Below are 16,874 nucleotides of genomic sequence, written 5' to 3'. Positions count from 1 at the left end.
TCCTTGAACTTAATTATGAAAATAACATGTTGATCATAGAAAAGCAAATTGGAAAATACTGAAATATCTGGAGCACCTGAGTGGCATAGTTAGTTAAGTGTCCAGCTCTTGTTTTCAACTCAGGTCATGATCTCAGGGTCATGAGATTGAGCCCAGTGTTAGGCTCTGCACTCAGCAGAAGTCTGATTGAGATTCTCTGTCTCTCTTCCTCTTCCTCTGCCCCTCCTGCTTGTGCTCTCTCTTCCTTTCTTTCTCTAAAATAAATAAATAATGAAAAGTACTGAAATATTTATGGAATAAAGGCAAAATTTACCTATGATCTTTTATCTAGAGATAGCTGCTTTCAACATTTTAGTGTATTTTCTTCCATTTGGTTTATCTTGCAAACCATAATTCCATCATATCTATGAATCCTATTATTTTTAAGACTGACTGATATCTTTTTTTTTTAGACTGACTGATATCTTTATGTACATATCCTCTGTTTTTTAGGATTAGTCTTAGAAGTGTAATTGTTGAATTAAATATTTTGAACATTTTTAAAGCTCTAAGTTTTCTACAGATAAATTTTTCTCTAGAAAGTATCAGCCATTTATATTTATTACTAGTCATGTTTGAGAGTAAACATCTCACTGTATTGTTATTAATATTAGGAAATATCCACTAAGGGTATTTCCTTCTTTCTATCTCAATAGAAATTCTTAGGAAAAGAATCTGTTTTATTTTAACAGAGGAGTATTTGAAATATATATTTAGCAAGTAAAGGGAATACATCAGTTTTCTGATTCCCTTTTATTTTATTTCTGATGATTCCTCACATGAAGAATATTAACATTTTTATTTAGAAAAAATTTGTTCATTTTTTGGTTTTGTAGCTTTTCTCCACCTTAAATTTAAATAAAGAGGTATCTGTATTATATTTTTATTACCATATTTTATAGCAGTGTCTTGAATTATTCTGGATAAAATTCTGTTTTACTTTATAATATTGTTTGTAACTCCTTTCCTTACATTTTTAAACCATGTTTTTCCTACTAGGTATTAAACTACCCTTTGTTTTTCCTTGTTTTGTGACATCACTTTTATTGTACACTAAGTGGATCTATTTCTGGCCAATTCTACTCCTTTGACCAGTTTATACATATGTTTCAAACCAAATTCACATAATTAATATAGATTTTTTGAAAGTGTTAATTTCTGATAAATCCCATCAGTACTATCTTTTAAATTTATAGTAGAATAATGCAAATAAAATGCTTCTAACTATCTAAAATTTTTAACCCAGAAATTATGCATATTGTGGCTCAATCTGAATAGCAGAGGGACATGTACATATGAAAATCAAATATGGTTATATTTACAATACATATTCCTTATAAATTATTTGAAAAATATGGAAAAATATTTTAATCTTAGTATTTTTATAACTTGGTCCCCACATCTGATGGAATCATGGCCATAGAGAGGTCTCTTTCTGGATGAAAGGCTATGGGTAGGTTAAAATTTTTTTCCAGAAAGGCAAAGAAATCATGTGGCTTATAAATGAGGAGCAAAACATTTAACTTTGGCATATTTGTTAACATTTTTACACATTTGTTTTTGCACCAAACCAGTGTCCATAACGCAAGACTATTTTTTAGCAAAGATATCTAAATACAGACTTTTATTCCCAACTAAATTGTCCTTTGTCAGCAACTGTCCTCCAAAAGACTGATGTGCCCACAATAATCCTCAATTGTGTGTCATTTAAAATGCTGAAAGGAGGGGGGATCCCTGGGTGGCTCAGTGGTTTAGCGCCTGCCTCTTTCTCTGTCGGTCTCTATGAATAAATAAATAAAATCTTTTTTTTTTTAAAGATTTATTTATTTATTTATGACAGACACAGAAAGAGAGGCAGAGACACAGTAGGAGGGAGATGCAGGCTCCATGCTGGGAGCCCGATGTGGGACTCGATCCCGGGACTCCAGGATCGCACCCTGGGCCAAAGGCAGGCGCTAAACCGCTGAGCCACCCAGGGATCCCCATAAATAAATAAAATCTTAAAAAATAAAAAAATAAAATGCTGAAAGGAAAAAAAACCTATGTTGATTTTAATTAAAATAAATATTAAGCTTTTAAATAATCAGAAGGAAATATTTCTGAGGTCACTTGGAGTAGAGGAATTCATAATGGAAGAGTTACTTGAATATGACGATAAAACTACCTAAAATTAAGGAGCATATTATATTTTGGAAAGTATTTGTCCCAGATAAGATAAAGTGGTAAACAAGATATGATTCAAAGTACTGAAACATTGTCATAGTCTACATAAATACTGAAGGCTATGTATAGAAAATTGATAAAAATGCTAAAATTAATGAGTAAAAATAATATGAAATAAGAGCTCCAGTTGCCAACTTTCCAACTTTGTACCTAAAATGCAACAATACGTTAAGGTACTGGAACTGATGTTTACCTTTTTTTATAGGCACTCTACCATTCAAATAGCATGGAGAATTGGAAAACTTATCAGTTTTGTTTAGATAGGTTTTCTTTATGATGAGTTGGAACTGACTCCAGAGAGCTAATTCTTAAATATTCAGGTTTGCAATATGGCCAGGGTGGCAGTATTTACAAGAATGAAACTGGCAAATGCTACTATCAGAACTCCATCCAACTTACCATTATACCAGTGGTTTATCCTTCCAGTATTTATCAGGTTAGTCTTACATAATTTGTAGTTCAAGGGATCTTTGTCCTAAATGACTATAAGTAAACCTAAGGCAAAAATCAGTCACCAATAAATAGTGATAATTTCAAACAAAAATATTTGAAATAAGATACTTTTGTGTATTTATACTTGAGTTCGAAAGATTAGCATGTTCTACATTATGGGTGTTGAGAAAACGATGTTTTTCTGGAAATCAATTTAACATTATGATTTCAGGAGCATTTTTTTTTTTTAAGATTTTATTTACCCATTTGAGAGAGACATGGCAGGGAGGTAGGGAGGTGAGGGGCAGAGGGAGATGGAGAGAAGCAGACTTCCAGCTAAGCTGGAAGCTTATCCCCCACCCCATTGCAGGACTGGATCCGAGGACCCCTGGATCATGACCTTGGCCAAAGGCAGACCTTCAACCAGGATCTCCTGTTTTAGGAGTCTTAAAAAATATTTGTATAATTTTAGTCAGGTTTCCAATTTTAAGAATGTACCAAAGCCATAATAAAACACTTGAGTGAAGATTTTCATTGTAATGTTTGTTTATAATTGAGAAAAAAGAAAGGAGTGGTCTATGGGATGCAGGTTGCCCTCACTTGGCATAGGATTGTTTTAATTGAAACTTGTGCTGCATTTGAATGTGCTCTGCTTTGCATGAATCTCAATTGCCATTACTGTCTGCATTCTGTAACAGGCACAAGCCAATGCTCCTGACAGAGCAGGAGCTGGCTGTAACCAGAGCCTTTGCAAGAGAGTGTTGGCTGTGGTCATAAAGGAGAGTTTGAATCTCACGTGACTGATTTTTAAATTAGAATGTTCTACAGACACTAAAATGAATAAGTTACCAGTTAAGGACAGGACAAATGATTTTGTATAATTTTTATGAAAAAAGCATGCATTGATACACACATTATGATAACTTTGTTATACTGGGAGTAAGGACAAGTAAACCTTGTTCTTTGTATATTTTTGTATCAGTTTTCTATGATGAACAATTATCTCTTTTATAAGCAAGAAAACAAACAAAAACCCTGGATATTTCCAGTATGATTCAGATCCTAGGATATAAAATTAAAGGATTTGTGTTTATTAGTAGTTAGAAATAAAAGTAGAAAAAGGCAGAGGTCAAACTATTCTACAAGTTATTGGACTGGATGGTCAACTGCTTAGCTCAACTGCTGAGCTACCCAGGAGTCCCTGTTTCTCCTCTTTTATTTATGATTTTGTTTATTTGAGTTATCGCTGTCTCTCTTTCTCTTTTGATGAGTCTGGCTAAAAAGGCTTATCAATTTTGTTGATCTTTTTAATGAACCAGCTCCTGGTTTCATTGATCTATTTTTTTTTTTTTTTTTTTAGTTTCTATATCATTTATTTCTGCTTTGATCTTTACTATTTCCTTCCTACTACTTGTTTTGAGTTTTATTTGTTCTTCTTTTTCTAGCTCCTTTAGGTGTAAGTTAGGTTGTTTATTTGAGATTTCTCTTGCTTCTTTATATAGGCCTGTTTTGCTATAAAATTCCCTCAGAGTAGTGTTTGCTGCATCTCAGAGATTTTGGACTGTTGTGTTTCCATTTTCTTTCATCTCCATATATTTTTTTATTTCCTTTCTGATTTCTTGGTTGACTCATTCACTGTTTAGTAGCATGTTATTTAACCTCATGTGTATGTATTCTTTCCAGATTTTTTCTTGTGGATGATTTCTAGTTTCATAGAGATGTGGTCAGACAAGATGCATGGTATGACTTCATTCTCTTTGAATTTATTGAAGCTTATTTTGTGGTCTGACATATGATCTATTCTGGAAAATGTTCCATGTGCACTTGAAAAGATTTTGTATTCTGCTGTTTTTGGATGGAAACATCTGAGTATATTTGTTAAATCCATCTGTCTTAGTCTGTAATTCAAAGCCATTATTTCCTTGTTTATTTTCTGTTCGGACAATCTACTCATTAATGTAAGTGGGATAATTGTATTGTACTACTATTATTGTATAACTATCAATTACTTCCTTTATGTCTGTTACTAGTTGCTTTATGTACTTGGGTAGCACTTTATCTGTGTTGTCCCTGAGAAGCTTTCATTGGTGGGCAGAGCCTGTGGTTAGACCCAATATCTATCCCCAGATCATTGCTGGAGCTGCAGTCAGACTGGTATATATCATTATCTTGCCCTCTCCCAGGGGCAGGAGTCATTTTGGAGTGGTGATGGCCCGTCAGGCCTTTTGCACACTGCTAGGCTTGTGGCACCACTTTGGATGGACTCTGGCCAAGGGCATATTAGAGAGGGGAAGTTCAAAGGAGAATGTGAGGGTAGGGTACTTGGGGCTAGCAAAGTCTGAGCCAGTCCACTACAGGAGGGGACCTGAAGGCACCTGGGAAACTTCCTGCCCAGGCCAGAATGCCGATGCTCACCTGCAGCAGAGTATGGGAGTAGGGGCATTGTTAGCAAGCTAATGGAGAAGGTTCTTGCTGCACTGGTCCCCATAGGTGTTCATGTATCTAGGCTGGGTGTGTTAGGGAACAAGTGGTGCCTGCCAGCTCTTTTGTTTGTGAAGAAGTCTCCCAAATATCCCTGTTCCCTAGCAAATGCTCTGAGATTAGTAAATAAATCTTCCCTTATAACCCAGGCAGTTTTCATATTGCTGCTTCTATGCTATATCTCAGCAGAGCTGTTTGTTTTACTGTCTCTTTAAAGGTGGGGACTCAGTTTCTTCTTTTCTTCCAACCCTCCCAGAGCTGAACCCACTGATTTTTAAAGTTCCAGGGGTAAGTGCCCCTGACTGTAAGAAGTCATGAAGAGAGACCCCTCAGATTTTTGAAGCCAAATGTTATGGGGATTCATATTCCCCATGTGGATCCTGTGTATCTGAGGTGGCTCATATGGCGGGCTGCTCCTCCCCCCTCTCCATGTCTGCCATGTTCCTCTATCCTACAGCTGGTTTAACAGGTCCACTTAGCTCTGGACTGTATTTTCCACCTTTCCTAGACTCTCTGATGGGACCTGTTCTCTACATTTAGCTGTGGAGAGTTGATTCTACCAGTCATTTTCTGGGTTATCCACACTGATAAGGCCATGATCTAGATGTGTCCATGGGTTGAGGAGAGCCAAGGACTCTCCTACTGCATCATCTTCCCAGGAAGTCACCGCCGATCTTTTAAATTCCTGCCATTGAGGTTGTGTGAAGTGATACCTACCTGCATTCATAATTTGCATTTATTTGACAATCGTAGATGTTGACATTCTTTTCCTGTCATTATTGGCTGCTCATATATCTTTTATGAAATGTCTGTTCACTTCAGATTTTTTTTTTAATTGGGCTGGTTATATTTTCATCCCTGAGTTGTGGAAGATGTGCACAAATTCTGAATGTAAATCCTTTGTTAGAATTATTTGGCAATCGTACTCCAATAAAAAAAGTATGTATAAATAAAATATAAAATAAAATAAAATAAAATAAAATAGAATTACTTGATGTGAATATTTCTCCTAATCTATGGTTTGCCTGGTCTTTGTGCTCCTCAAATCTCTCACCTACTATACCTTCCTCTTCTACACTCTCATTACATCATGCCACCTCAGTGTTTACATGGAAAAACAGTCTTTCTAATTGGAATTCCCACTTTACTACATTAAAAAAACCAAAACTTATCTCCCTTATTTTATCTTTTATAGTATTAAAACTGACAGCTACATTTTTTAATCATGCTAAAGATTTCACATACAGGACTATGTAATATATGTACAGGTTAGACGGGAATACTGGCCTCAAAGGAGAATCCAGTTCCCAGACCATCAAATTACAGTTATGCCCCAGAGGAGCAAAGACTTTTTTTAACTTTTTTTTTTTTTGGAATTATTTCTTAAATACTCTATGGAATATATCTAAGAAATACATTATATATCTGCCCACTTTGCTTTTACAAAAATTGGTAAGCCAACTCTTTACAGGTAGGTCACTTTCTACATTTGCTCACCAAAAATATATTATAGGCTTTTCTGTGGACATTAGTATCTCAATGATGTGGAAAAATATTGTATCTAAATGCATCTCCTCTTCATTTTTCTTCATAGCACTTGTTTCTAACTGACATAATGATATATATCTTTGCCTATGTGTTTAAATCTGTTCTGTCTCTTACTGCTCCATGAGTTGGATAGTTTGTTCACTGCTGTAACCACAGAACGTAGAACAGAAAAAAAATCAGCCTTTTCAGTGTAAATGAATAAATAAATGTGTGAATCTACAGAACAGAAAGAATTCTTTTTTTCTGACCTCTTAGACTAAATGCCAGATGTAAGTTTCACTAAATAAGTGTTTATTTTTTTTAAGATTTTATTTATTTATTCATGAGAGACACAGAGAAAGAGAGAGGCAAAGACACAGGCAGAGGGAGACGCAGGCTCCACGCAGGGAGCCCGACGTGGGACTCGATTCAGGGTCTCCTAAATCACACCCTGCGTTGAAGGCGGTGCTAAACTGCTGAGCCACCCTGGCTACCCTAAATGTTTCTGAATGAAATTAAGCCAGATTACTATGGTTTTCAAGTAAAATAGTGTCCTGAAGATTTATCTTGTATAATATATCTGAAACAATAACATACCCTAGTTAGTGGGACCCTAAATATCCAAATTACGTTTTTGTCCACTTGGATGATGCCAATTATCTGTGGCTTTTCATATCTGAATTTCTTTCCTTTGGCTTTTTTTAAGGTGTGAAAAAATATCAAATATGTAGTTCCTCAAGAACACAGGTATAAATGTATAAATATGTATATATATTAAATATGTAATATTATTACTTAATGTACAATATGCATATGTATGAATATATAGGTATACACACAAATATGAGAAAATATGTGTGTGTATGTGTGTTTGCAATATAAATGAGAGATAATGAAGAGATACAGAATAAAAATATTTATGTAGATATATTGATGTGATTTTTGAATAGGGAAATGTCTCAGTAGCTGAATATATCAATGAGTAAATGATAAAAATGGATGGAATAAATGCAGAATCTGGATTAGACAGGATCCCTCACCTTCTCTGCTACTCTCAGTTTTCAAGGAATAAGAAAATGTCTTCCTCGAACCACACTTCAGTGACGGGATTCATTCTCCTGGGACTCACAGATGACCCAGTACTAGAGAAGATCCTGTTTGGGGTGTTTCTGGTGATCTATCTAGTCACACTGGCAGGGAATCTGTGCATGATTGTACTGATCGGGACCAATTCCCACCTGCAAACTCCCATGTACTTCTTCCTTAGCCACCTCTCCTTTGTAGACATCTGCTATTCTTCCAATATCACTCCAAACATGCTGTACAATTTCCTCTCAGACCAGAAGACCATCTCCTATGCTGGATGCTTCATGCAGTGTCTTCTCTTCATTGCCCTGGTGATCACTGAGTTTTACATCCTTGCTTCAATGGCATTGGATCGCTATGTAGCCATCTGTAGCCCTCTTCATTACAGTACCAGAATGTCCAAGAACATTTGCATCTCCCTAGTGGTGATCTCTTATACTTGTGGTTACCTTAATGGACTCTCCCAGACACTGTTGACTTTTCACTTGTCCTTCTGTGACTCCCTTGAAATCAACCACTTCTACTGTGCAGATCCTCCTCTTATCCTGTTGGCCTGCTCTGACACCCATGTCAAAAAGATGGCGATGCTGGTAGTAGCTGGCTTGACTCTGTCAAGCTCTCTCTTCATCATTGTGCTATCCTACCTTTTCATTATTGTAGCCATCTTGAGGATCCGTTCTGCTGAAGGCAGGCACAAAGCCTTTTCTACTTGTGCTTCCCACTTGACAACAGTCACTTTGTTTTATGGCACCCTCTTCTGCATGTACTTAAGGAGTCCATCTGAGAAGTCTATAGAGGAGTCTAAAATAATTGCTGTCTTTTATACATTTTTAAGCCCAATGTTGAACCCATTGATTTATAGTCTAAGGAACAAGGATGTGATCCATGCTATGCAGCAAATCATTCAGGGAAATATTTTTCATAAAATTGCAGTGTAGGCATCTGTTCATTGTAATTATTTAACGTTTGTAATAACATAGTGAATCCCATCACAGGGCAAATCTACTACTCTCTAGTCATGATATAGTCTCTTCATAAACTCACAATGACATTAGCAAATTCCTCTCAAAATTAATAGCTTCAAATAAATCATTTTAATAAAAACTGCAATGTTGAAGTTAAACAATATTTTCTGTAGCAAAAAAATCTGCACATATAAATTGGGTGGTATCCAATAATTCCATAAAATATTTTAGCATCTTTACTTACTTGGGAGTAAGTATTAGAATTAATTCAGTATGATAAGAATACTGGAAATCCAACTTTCTGAATTATGCTGTCCACAGAGTCATAATGATTTTCAAAATAGAATGATTAATTTTATACTTCAAAAAATTGTGAAATAATTTATTCTTCAATGAATGGTATAGAATAATGGTTCTGGTGCCTGAGTAATCACTGGAATCACCTTAGGGAAATTTTAAATATATCAATCTCTCCTAGGTTTAAGCATTCTATAAAATTTTCCCAACCAATATTGTAGACATCCTGAGAAAGTTTTTGTCTTTTTTTTTTTAATTATTTATTTATTTATTTATTCATGAGAGAGAGAGAGAGAGGGAGAGGGAGAGAGAGAGACAAGCAGGCTCCGTGCAGGGAGTCCGATGTGGGACTCGATTCTAGGACTCCAGGATCACATCCTGGGCCGAAGGCAGGCGCTAAACTGCTGAGTCACCCAGGGATCCCTGTTTTTGTCTTATTGTAGATACTACTTATGCTCCTCAATTTTTAAAATAAACTGCCAACACCTGTTTATAAGTTTGGTATAATAGCAATCTATGTATATTTTTAATGTAGTGGTTCTGACTTAGATCTAATTTATTCAGAGTTAATAGAGTCTTTCGATTGGCTTTGTAAACCTAAGAATGTCTTGAAACAGTATATAAATGAGAGATGTATCTTTGTGTTTTTGGAGGAGAACATCCGATGTTTACTTTGGTTCATAAAAGTGTCTGTGACTCATTAGTCTATAGACAAGGCTGTTACAGTAACTCACAAAATTTCTATTTTGCAAATTATAGCAAACAAGATTATATGAAGAGTTCCATAATTCACCTATGCATTATTAGTCAAGTCTTGACTAATTAGTCAAGATTCTAATATCGTGTGCTATTATTTTAACTAAGACCACAGTACTAAAAACTTATGTGAAATCAATTCATTGATTTATTGTATGTATTTATATGATTTTCCAGAACATAACCTAAATGACCTACGGTTAGGCTCCATTTTCATGTCTCGGTTGATTGAATAAGGCTGATTCTATCAAACATGTTTATTATACATATATAAAAATGTAAACAGATGTGATGGAGTAACATTTTGTTGGTGATATGTCCTAAATCAATGGACAACTTCTATTTGTATTTTGTTATATTTTTCTCAATGAATTGATATGTATGCATATTCTTATAATTCATGAAACAAAATTTGAATCATTTACCATTTATGAGTTTAAACACTGATTTTTCACTTGATAGTATAATATTTATATTTTCATACAGACTATTTATAGTCAACATCACTTTTTCTTTATTTTATTTTATTTTTTTATATTAAAGTAGTATTATACACAAAATTAAATCATCCTTGAACTTGGTTGCAAAAATATTACATATCAACTGTAGAAAAGCAAATTGAAAAATACTGAAGGATTCTTCAATTTTGGAATAAAAGCAAAAGTTACTTATAATCTCTTATTAAAAATGGTGCACTTTATTTTTACATACTTTGTCTTGTAAGCCATTATTCCATCATATTGTTGTACCCTATTATTGTTATGATTATTACATAATAATGTACCCTATTATTGTTATATTATTATTATGTTCTATGAACATACTTAATTGTTTCCTTAGGTTGGGGAATTGCTGAATTAAATGCTCTGAACAATTTTAAAGCTTTGGTTAATTTTTTCTATTGGTAAATTTTCTCCAGGAAGCATTAACTATTTACATTTAGGACTAGTTGTGTTTGAGAGTGACCATTTCACTCTGCCTTTATTAATATGAGAAAAATATTAAGACATCATTTAAGATTGTTTATTTCTTTGTTGTATCAACTGAAACTCTTAGAAAAGGCATATATTTTATTTTTTGATTAATTTATTTATTTGAGAGAGAGAGGGTGCAAGTGTGTGTGGGGGGGGCGATGGGGTCAGAGGAAGGGGAGAATCTTAAGCAGACTCCATGCTGAGCACAGAGGGACTCCATCTTATGACCTGAGCTCATACCCTGAGCTGAAATGAATCAGACACTTCACTGACAGCCACCCAGGCATCTCTAAAGCAACTGTTATTTTAAAATAGTTTATAGGTAGACACAAACTAAACGGTAACATGCAGCATTATAGAGCAAATAATTGTCAATATTGTCAGAACAAAATCATAAAAACCTTGTAAGCAATGAAAATTCTATATCCAGAATGGGTATCTCCCATTCATATAGATATCTGTTTTGATTTAGGGAAACTAATGAAAGAAATAATTTGGGTAATTAAAATGTAAAAAGTTAGGTTATTTGTGAAAATAATAAAACACAGATGGTTTTCAACTCAAGATTAGTAGACATAACAATGCACCAAAAAAGTATTGAGAACAAATATCTGAAATTAGAGCTTTGAGCATTTTTGAGAAGATAATCAGCTTTCATTAAAAATAAACTATGTAATATATGGATGTAAATCATTTTTTATGATTTTATTTATTTATGAATGAGAGATATACAGAGAGAGGCAGAGACATAGGCAGAGAGAGAAGGAGAAGTAGGCTCCCTCTGGGGAGCCTGATGTGGGACTCAATCCCAGGACCCTGATCACAACCTGAACCAAAGGCAGATGCTCAATCACTGAGCCACCTAGGTGCCTCTGGATGTAAATCATTTTCATATTCAGAAAATATATTGCAAAGCACCTCACTTTGCTAGTAAGAATAGCTCAGTGATGATAAATATTGTTGACCTATGAACAATAGTCATGAAAGGAAGAACTTCTCTGCCTACCAATCAACTGGAAGTCAGTTCTTGAGTGAAACTAAACACATGGCCCTTCTTAATTATAATCAGCTGACTTCTGTTGTTGTGCTTCCTATCAGTCATTAGTTCCATACAATGGTCCCATTTGTTGTTTCCATTAGGATTCTCATTTTGTCCTAAACTATGCATACACAAAAAAATGTTACTGTTACTTCAGAGAATTGCATTCAGATACAACCAACATGAGTTGCTTTTTGATTGTTTTTGAGATTTTTTTTCATTGGGAGACTGTCAAAATAGACGTTTTCTCCACTGTACCAAGTTTCCTCGTAAATACTATTCTCAAAGCCTGCTTCACATCTTTGTTCCTCAGGCTGTAGATAAATGGGTTCAACATGGGACTCACAAAGATACAGACCACTGCCACAATTTTCCCTTGTTCAACAGACTGCTCATTTGCTGGTCTCAGATACATGCAGAATAGGGACCCATAGAACATGGTGACAGCTGTCAGGTGAGAGCCACAGGTGGAGAAGGCTTTGCATTGCCCTTCACTGGAATGGATCCTCATAATGGTGATAAAAATGAAAACATAAGAGATGAGGATGATGAGTAGGGAACCAGTGAGGTTAATCCCCGCAGACACAAATAGTGCAGTCTGCTTTATGTAAGTGTCAGAACACGTCAGCATGAGGAGAGGTGGGTCAGCACAGTAGAAATGATTGATGATGTTAGGTCCACAAAAGGACAAGCGAGAGGTCAATATTACTTGCATTGTGCCCACCATAGAACCCCAGAGGTAGGGAAAAGTGACAAGGCAGATGCAAAGTGGCCTGGACATTCTGCTGTTGTAATGCAGCGGATGGCAGATTGCCATGTACCTGTCATAGGCCATGGCACCAAGCATGTAATACTCAGTAAGGAGCAGAGTCACAAAAACAAAACACTGGGCCAGACACCCTGTGTAGGAAATAGTTTTCTTCTCAGAGAGGAAATTAACAAGCATCTGAGGAGAGACATTAGTAGAATAAAAAATATCCACGCATGCTAAGTGGGTGAGGAAAAAGTACATGGGTGTTTGCAGCCTGGGAGTGAATCTGATTAATGCAATCAATCCAAAGTTTCCTGTCAGGGTGATGATGTAAATCAGTAGAAACACCACAAAAAGGATGGGTTGCAGCTCTTGTTGGCTGGTCAGTCCCAGCAGGATGAACTCAGTTGCTTCAGTGCTGTTGTGTGGGAGAAATATGTCCATCTTCATTTACTCTAATAAGGGAATAATTTGTCAAATATAAAAACAGAAATAAATTGTAAGCATTTCAAGAATAGACAAAGTAAAAGTAAATGGGCATAACACAAACTGGCTTTGAAAAGAGAGGTTTAAATAGGTTGTTACTTCCTCCAGTTGGTGGAAGATTTTCAGTAGTTGCCATAAGGTGGTTGGTGGTGCTGGAGAAATGGACAATATATTTGAAGTCCATGCATCTGCCATGCTGGCTGCTTTGTCACTCTCACCTTTCCTTGCCTAGCACATATGGAATTCAACTTGACTCATTGGTGTCCCTAATTAGACTATAGGATCAGAATTTTTGGCACTCAAACATGACTACTGCCATAATCTGGTTATGACATAAATGCTTCATCAAGGAATGGGAAGAAGGGGTGACTCTCTGTAGACTAGTTGTCTACAATCTTTTGTAATTGGAGTCACATATATTCTTGGGAGCCTGTTGTGTATTTATTGGTGTTCAGTTTCTTCCTAATTTCATCCTTATTTACTGATATTCACTTTCTTTCTAATTTCTTCCTTATTCTCCTATAGCAATGCACTTCTCCTGCTTCTTTGATATCTGTCCATCTTATCTCCTTTGTTCCAAACCAGTCACTTATGGTCTGTAATGTTTTTCACCTAATATCCCCTTTGATCTCATGGTCTCTTTTTATCTCACAGTATCCCAATTTATTTTATTTTTTATATACAATATTCATATTTCATTTTATCTCATACCCTTGACTTCAAACCTGGTATTTAACTATTAGGAAGCCTTTTTTGCTCTACCTTCAAAAGATTACACATTGAATCTTAGAATAATTTGTCAGCAGTTCCTCTGCTATCATTAGGTCTAATATAAAAGTCTCTCTCCAGTCCTTTTTCTCATGCCACATTGTCCTTCTAGTGTTTTCTGAACATGTTGAACACAATCTTACCTTGGGACCTTTACATATACTGATGTCTCTGCCTTGAAAGTTCTACAAGGCATTTGAGTGACTCATTTCATCACTTCATTTAGACCTCTCAAGTTAAGCTTCATTCCCTAGCTCTTTAATCATTGCCCACGATCTATTTTTGCTCATTTATAACTCATGAAATTTTTATTTATATAAATAATTTTTAGTTACATATTTTGTTGTCTCTCCTCCATTTAAAGGTTAACCACAGGAGGGCAAGAACTTTGTGTGTGCCCTATCCCTAGAACCAGCCAATGCCTGAATCAGTAGAAACACAATAATAATTAGTTGAACAAATGGAGGAATCAAAGAGGAAACTTTGCCAACTCACATCAGCTGATTTTTTTCATGATGTGTAGATTTCTCATCTCCCTGATGTACCAGTGGAGTCTGTGTTACTACAAAAATTTTAGCTGCCATTAAACAATGTACAGGAGAAAGTACAATTATAGATTTGTTTTTATAACATGAGCTAGTGATAATGGTACCTGACCTAAAGCTTTGAATATTGACAATTAAAATTTGCAAGTTGGATTGTTAGATGGAAGTTTACTCAGGACTCAGGAAAAAATGAGTTACCTATAATTTTTTAAGGCCAGAAGGATAGTAAAAGTTTATACCTTTTAAAGACTAACTCTGTTTCTTATTAAAATAATATATTGACATATACAACACTCAGATTAGTGGTTATCAACTTTGGCTTCACATTGGGTTCTAATGTGGAAGTTTTGAAAACACTGATACTTGGGTCACAGCTCAGCTCAGGTGGGGTACACACATTGACAAATTTTTGAACAAGCTTTCCACATGATTTTAATGCACAGTCAGGATTGAAGTACTGAATGAGACAGTTGATATGATTTGTTTAAACTAAATAAAAAGGTTTATCATGTGGTTTAATCCTTTGAGAATTTACACCTTCCCCTTACAGAGGATACTTAGGTATTACCACAGTTTCCCTAAGTATAGAACTTGCTGTCATCAATGCAGACAGACAAAATATTTCCCCATTAGTTTGAAGAAGGAAACATCCCATCCTCTGACTTAGGCTTGATGGCATTCTGTTGTTTTTTTGGGCATGAAGAAAGAGAATCTTTCTAAGAGTCTCTATGACCCTATGTCAAATTTTCTTGCATTCAGAAATAAAAGGAAAAAGAAGTAAGCTTTCTTATTAATGATCATGCCATCCTATCATTTACTACACACAGTCTAGGATTTTCTTTTGGGGGATACACATGGAAAAACACCTTCTACAGAAGTAAATTTGATATAGTTTTATCTCAAATTATGACCTGAAGTGAAAGAGTAGAAGAGAAGAACTCATGTGTTCTTTTTTTTTTTTTTTTTTTAATTTATTTTTTATTGGTGTTCAATTTACTAACATACAGAATAACACCCAGTGCCCGTCACCCATTCACTCCCACCCCCCGCCCTCCTCCCCTTCCACCACCCCTAGTTCGTTTCCCAGAGTTAGCAGTCTTTACGTTCTGTCTCCCTTTCTGATATTCCCCACACATTTCTTCTCCCTTCCCTTATATTCCCTTTCACTATTATTTATATTCCCCAAATGAATGAGAACATATAATGTTTGTCCTTCTCCGACTGACTTACTTCACTCATGTGTTCTTATACTCACTAAAGTGTTCAGTGTTTTAAAAATGCCAGTGCAGGGGCACCTGATTGGCTCAGGATCCTGGGATCAAGTCTTTATCAGGCTCCCCTTGCTGAGCCTGCTTCTTCCTCTGCCTATGTCTCTGCTTCTCTCTCTGTGTCTCTCATGAATAAATAAATACAACCTAAAAAAATGCCATGCAGGTCATGTTAAATGGCCATCAAAAAGTTTTCAGTCACATGTCACACAGCATAGCCCACTGTGCCATGGGCCTCCATCAGGTGGGTACATTCCAAGTTGTTAGGAGACCCTCGCCCACTTCTCATCATTCAGTGCTTCTCTCATTCCAAGGGAAAGTTTAGTGAGAAAAGGGGAAGAATAAGGATAATCCAAAAGAAGATAATTATTAAATGTATAAAATCATTATAGTTCAAATAACAGAATTATCAAAAAGAATCACAATTATGCTTAGTGTAGGTAGGAATTAAAGGTCTATGAATAATGTAGGGGGAAGAAAACAAAACAAAGCAAAAAGCTTCAAGCCTTTAGGAATCTTTTCTGAGAACTTTATCTAAATGGGATGCTTCAGCTGAAAAGTCATTAAAATCTATTGCAATATTGTAAAGGGACAGAAACACAGTAAAGAAGGAACATTTGGCTGATTCAGTTGGTGGAACATGTGACTCTTGATCTCAGGGTTGTGAGTTTCAGTTCCATGTTGGGCATGGAGTTTACTTAAGGAAAAAAAAATTAAAAAAAGAAGAAACAGAGTAATGAAAAGTGTATTCCCCTTGAACAAAACAATGTAAACCTGTTTTAATCATCCTGTTATAGCAGTGCCATTATATTTCAGTGCAAACTTGAATTGGAAAAGTCTATGAGAAGCCCTTTCAAATGAGGATGGGGAGATATTCACATTTATTTTTTTCTTTCTCACCCTTATTCTATCACTCATTTACCCAAATCCCTTTTAAATTTTTCTCTTAATAAATAAAAAGTACATGAAATTGTTAGAGACATATGGAGTGGGAATGTATTTTCTTGTGCCAAATTCTAAGGCTCTAGGCTTGGAGGTGGAAAAGTTAAAAGGGAAGTGTGATGTACAGATTTTTTGAAATCCAAGGATTGGCTAAAGCTCAACATGTAAGCTTATCTAAATCTTAGCTGTATTGTGAAATGGATTTGTAACTAAGTTTGGGATGGTTGCAAGGCTTGATTTAATATACTACCAGTCATAATCTGTCTTTGTCAGAAAGAGTCTGAGTCTGCCTGCC

At 35.5% G+C, this 16,874-nt stretch overlaps 3 protein-coding genes across 4 annotated transcripts in view; 2 read left to right on the top strand and 1 right to left on the bottom strand.

Annotated features, from left to right (window-relative positions):
- The window catches only part of LOC144293366 (olfactory receptor 5M3), a 145,609-nt gene that overhangs the window by 53,953 nt on the left and 74,782 nt on the right, over positions 1-16,874 (top strand). The window lies entirely within an intron of this gene.
- LOC144293360 (olfactory receptor 5M10) lies at positions 7,779-8,726 on the top strand. The gene has a single exon (XM_077864450.1). The coding sequence runs from the start codon at positions 7,779-7,781 to the stop codon at positions 8,724-8,726; it is 948 nt and encodes a 315-aa protein (XP_077720576.1).
- On the bottom strand, positions 12,037-13,020 carry LOC144293361 (olfactory receptor 5M5-like). The gene has a single exon (XM_077864451.1). The coding sequence runs from the start codon at positions 13,018-13,020 to the stop codon at positions 12,037-12,039; it is 984 nt and encodes a 327-aa protein (XP_077720577.1).

Source organism: Canis aureus, chromosome 21 (genome assembly GCF_053574225.1).
Source record: "Canis aureus isolate CA01 chromosome 21, VMU_Caureus_v.1.0, whole genome shotgun sequence".
Lineage (NCBI taxonomy): Eukaryota > Metazoa > Chordata > Mammalia > Carnivora > Canidae > Canis > Canis aureus.
The sequence above is the reverse complement of the archived record's forward strand: the minus strand, read 5'-3'. Positions and strand labels throughout refer to the sequence as shown.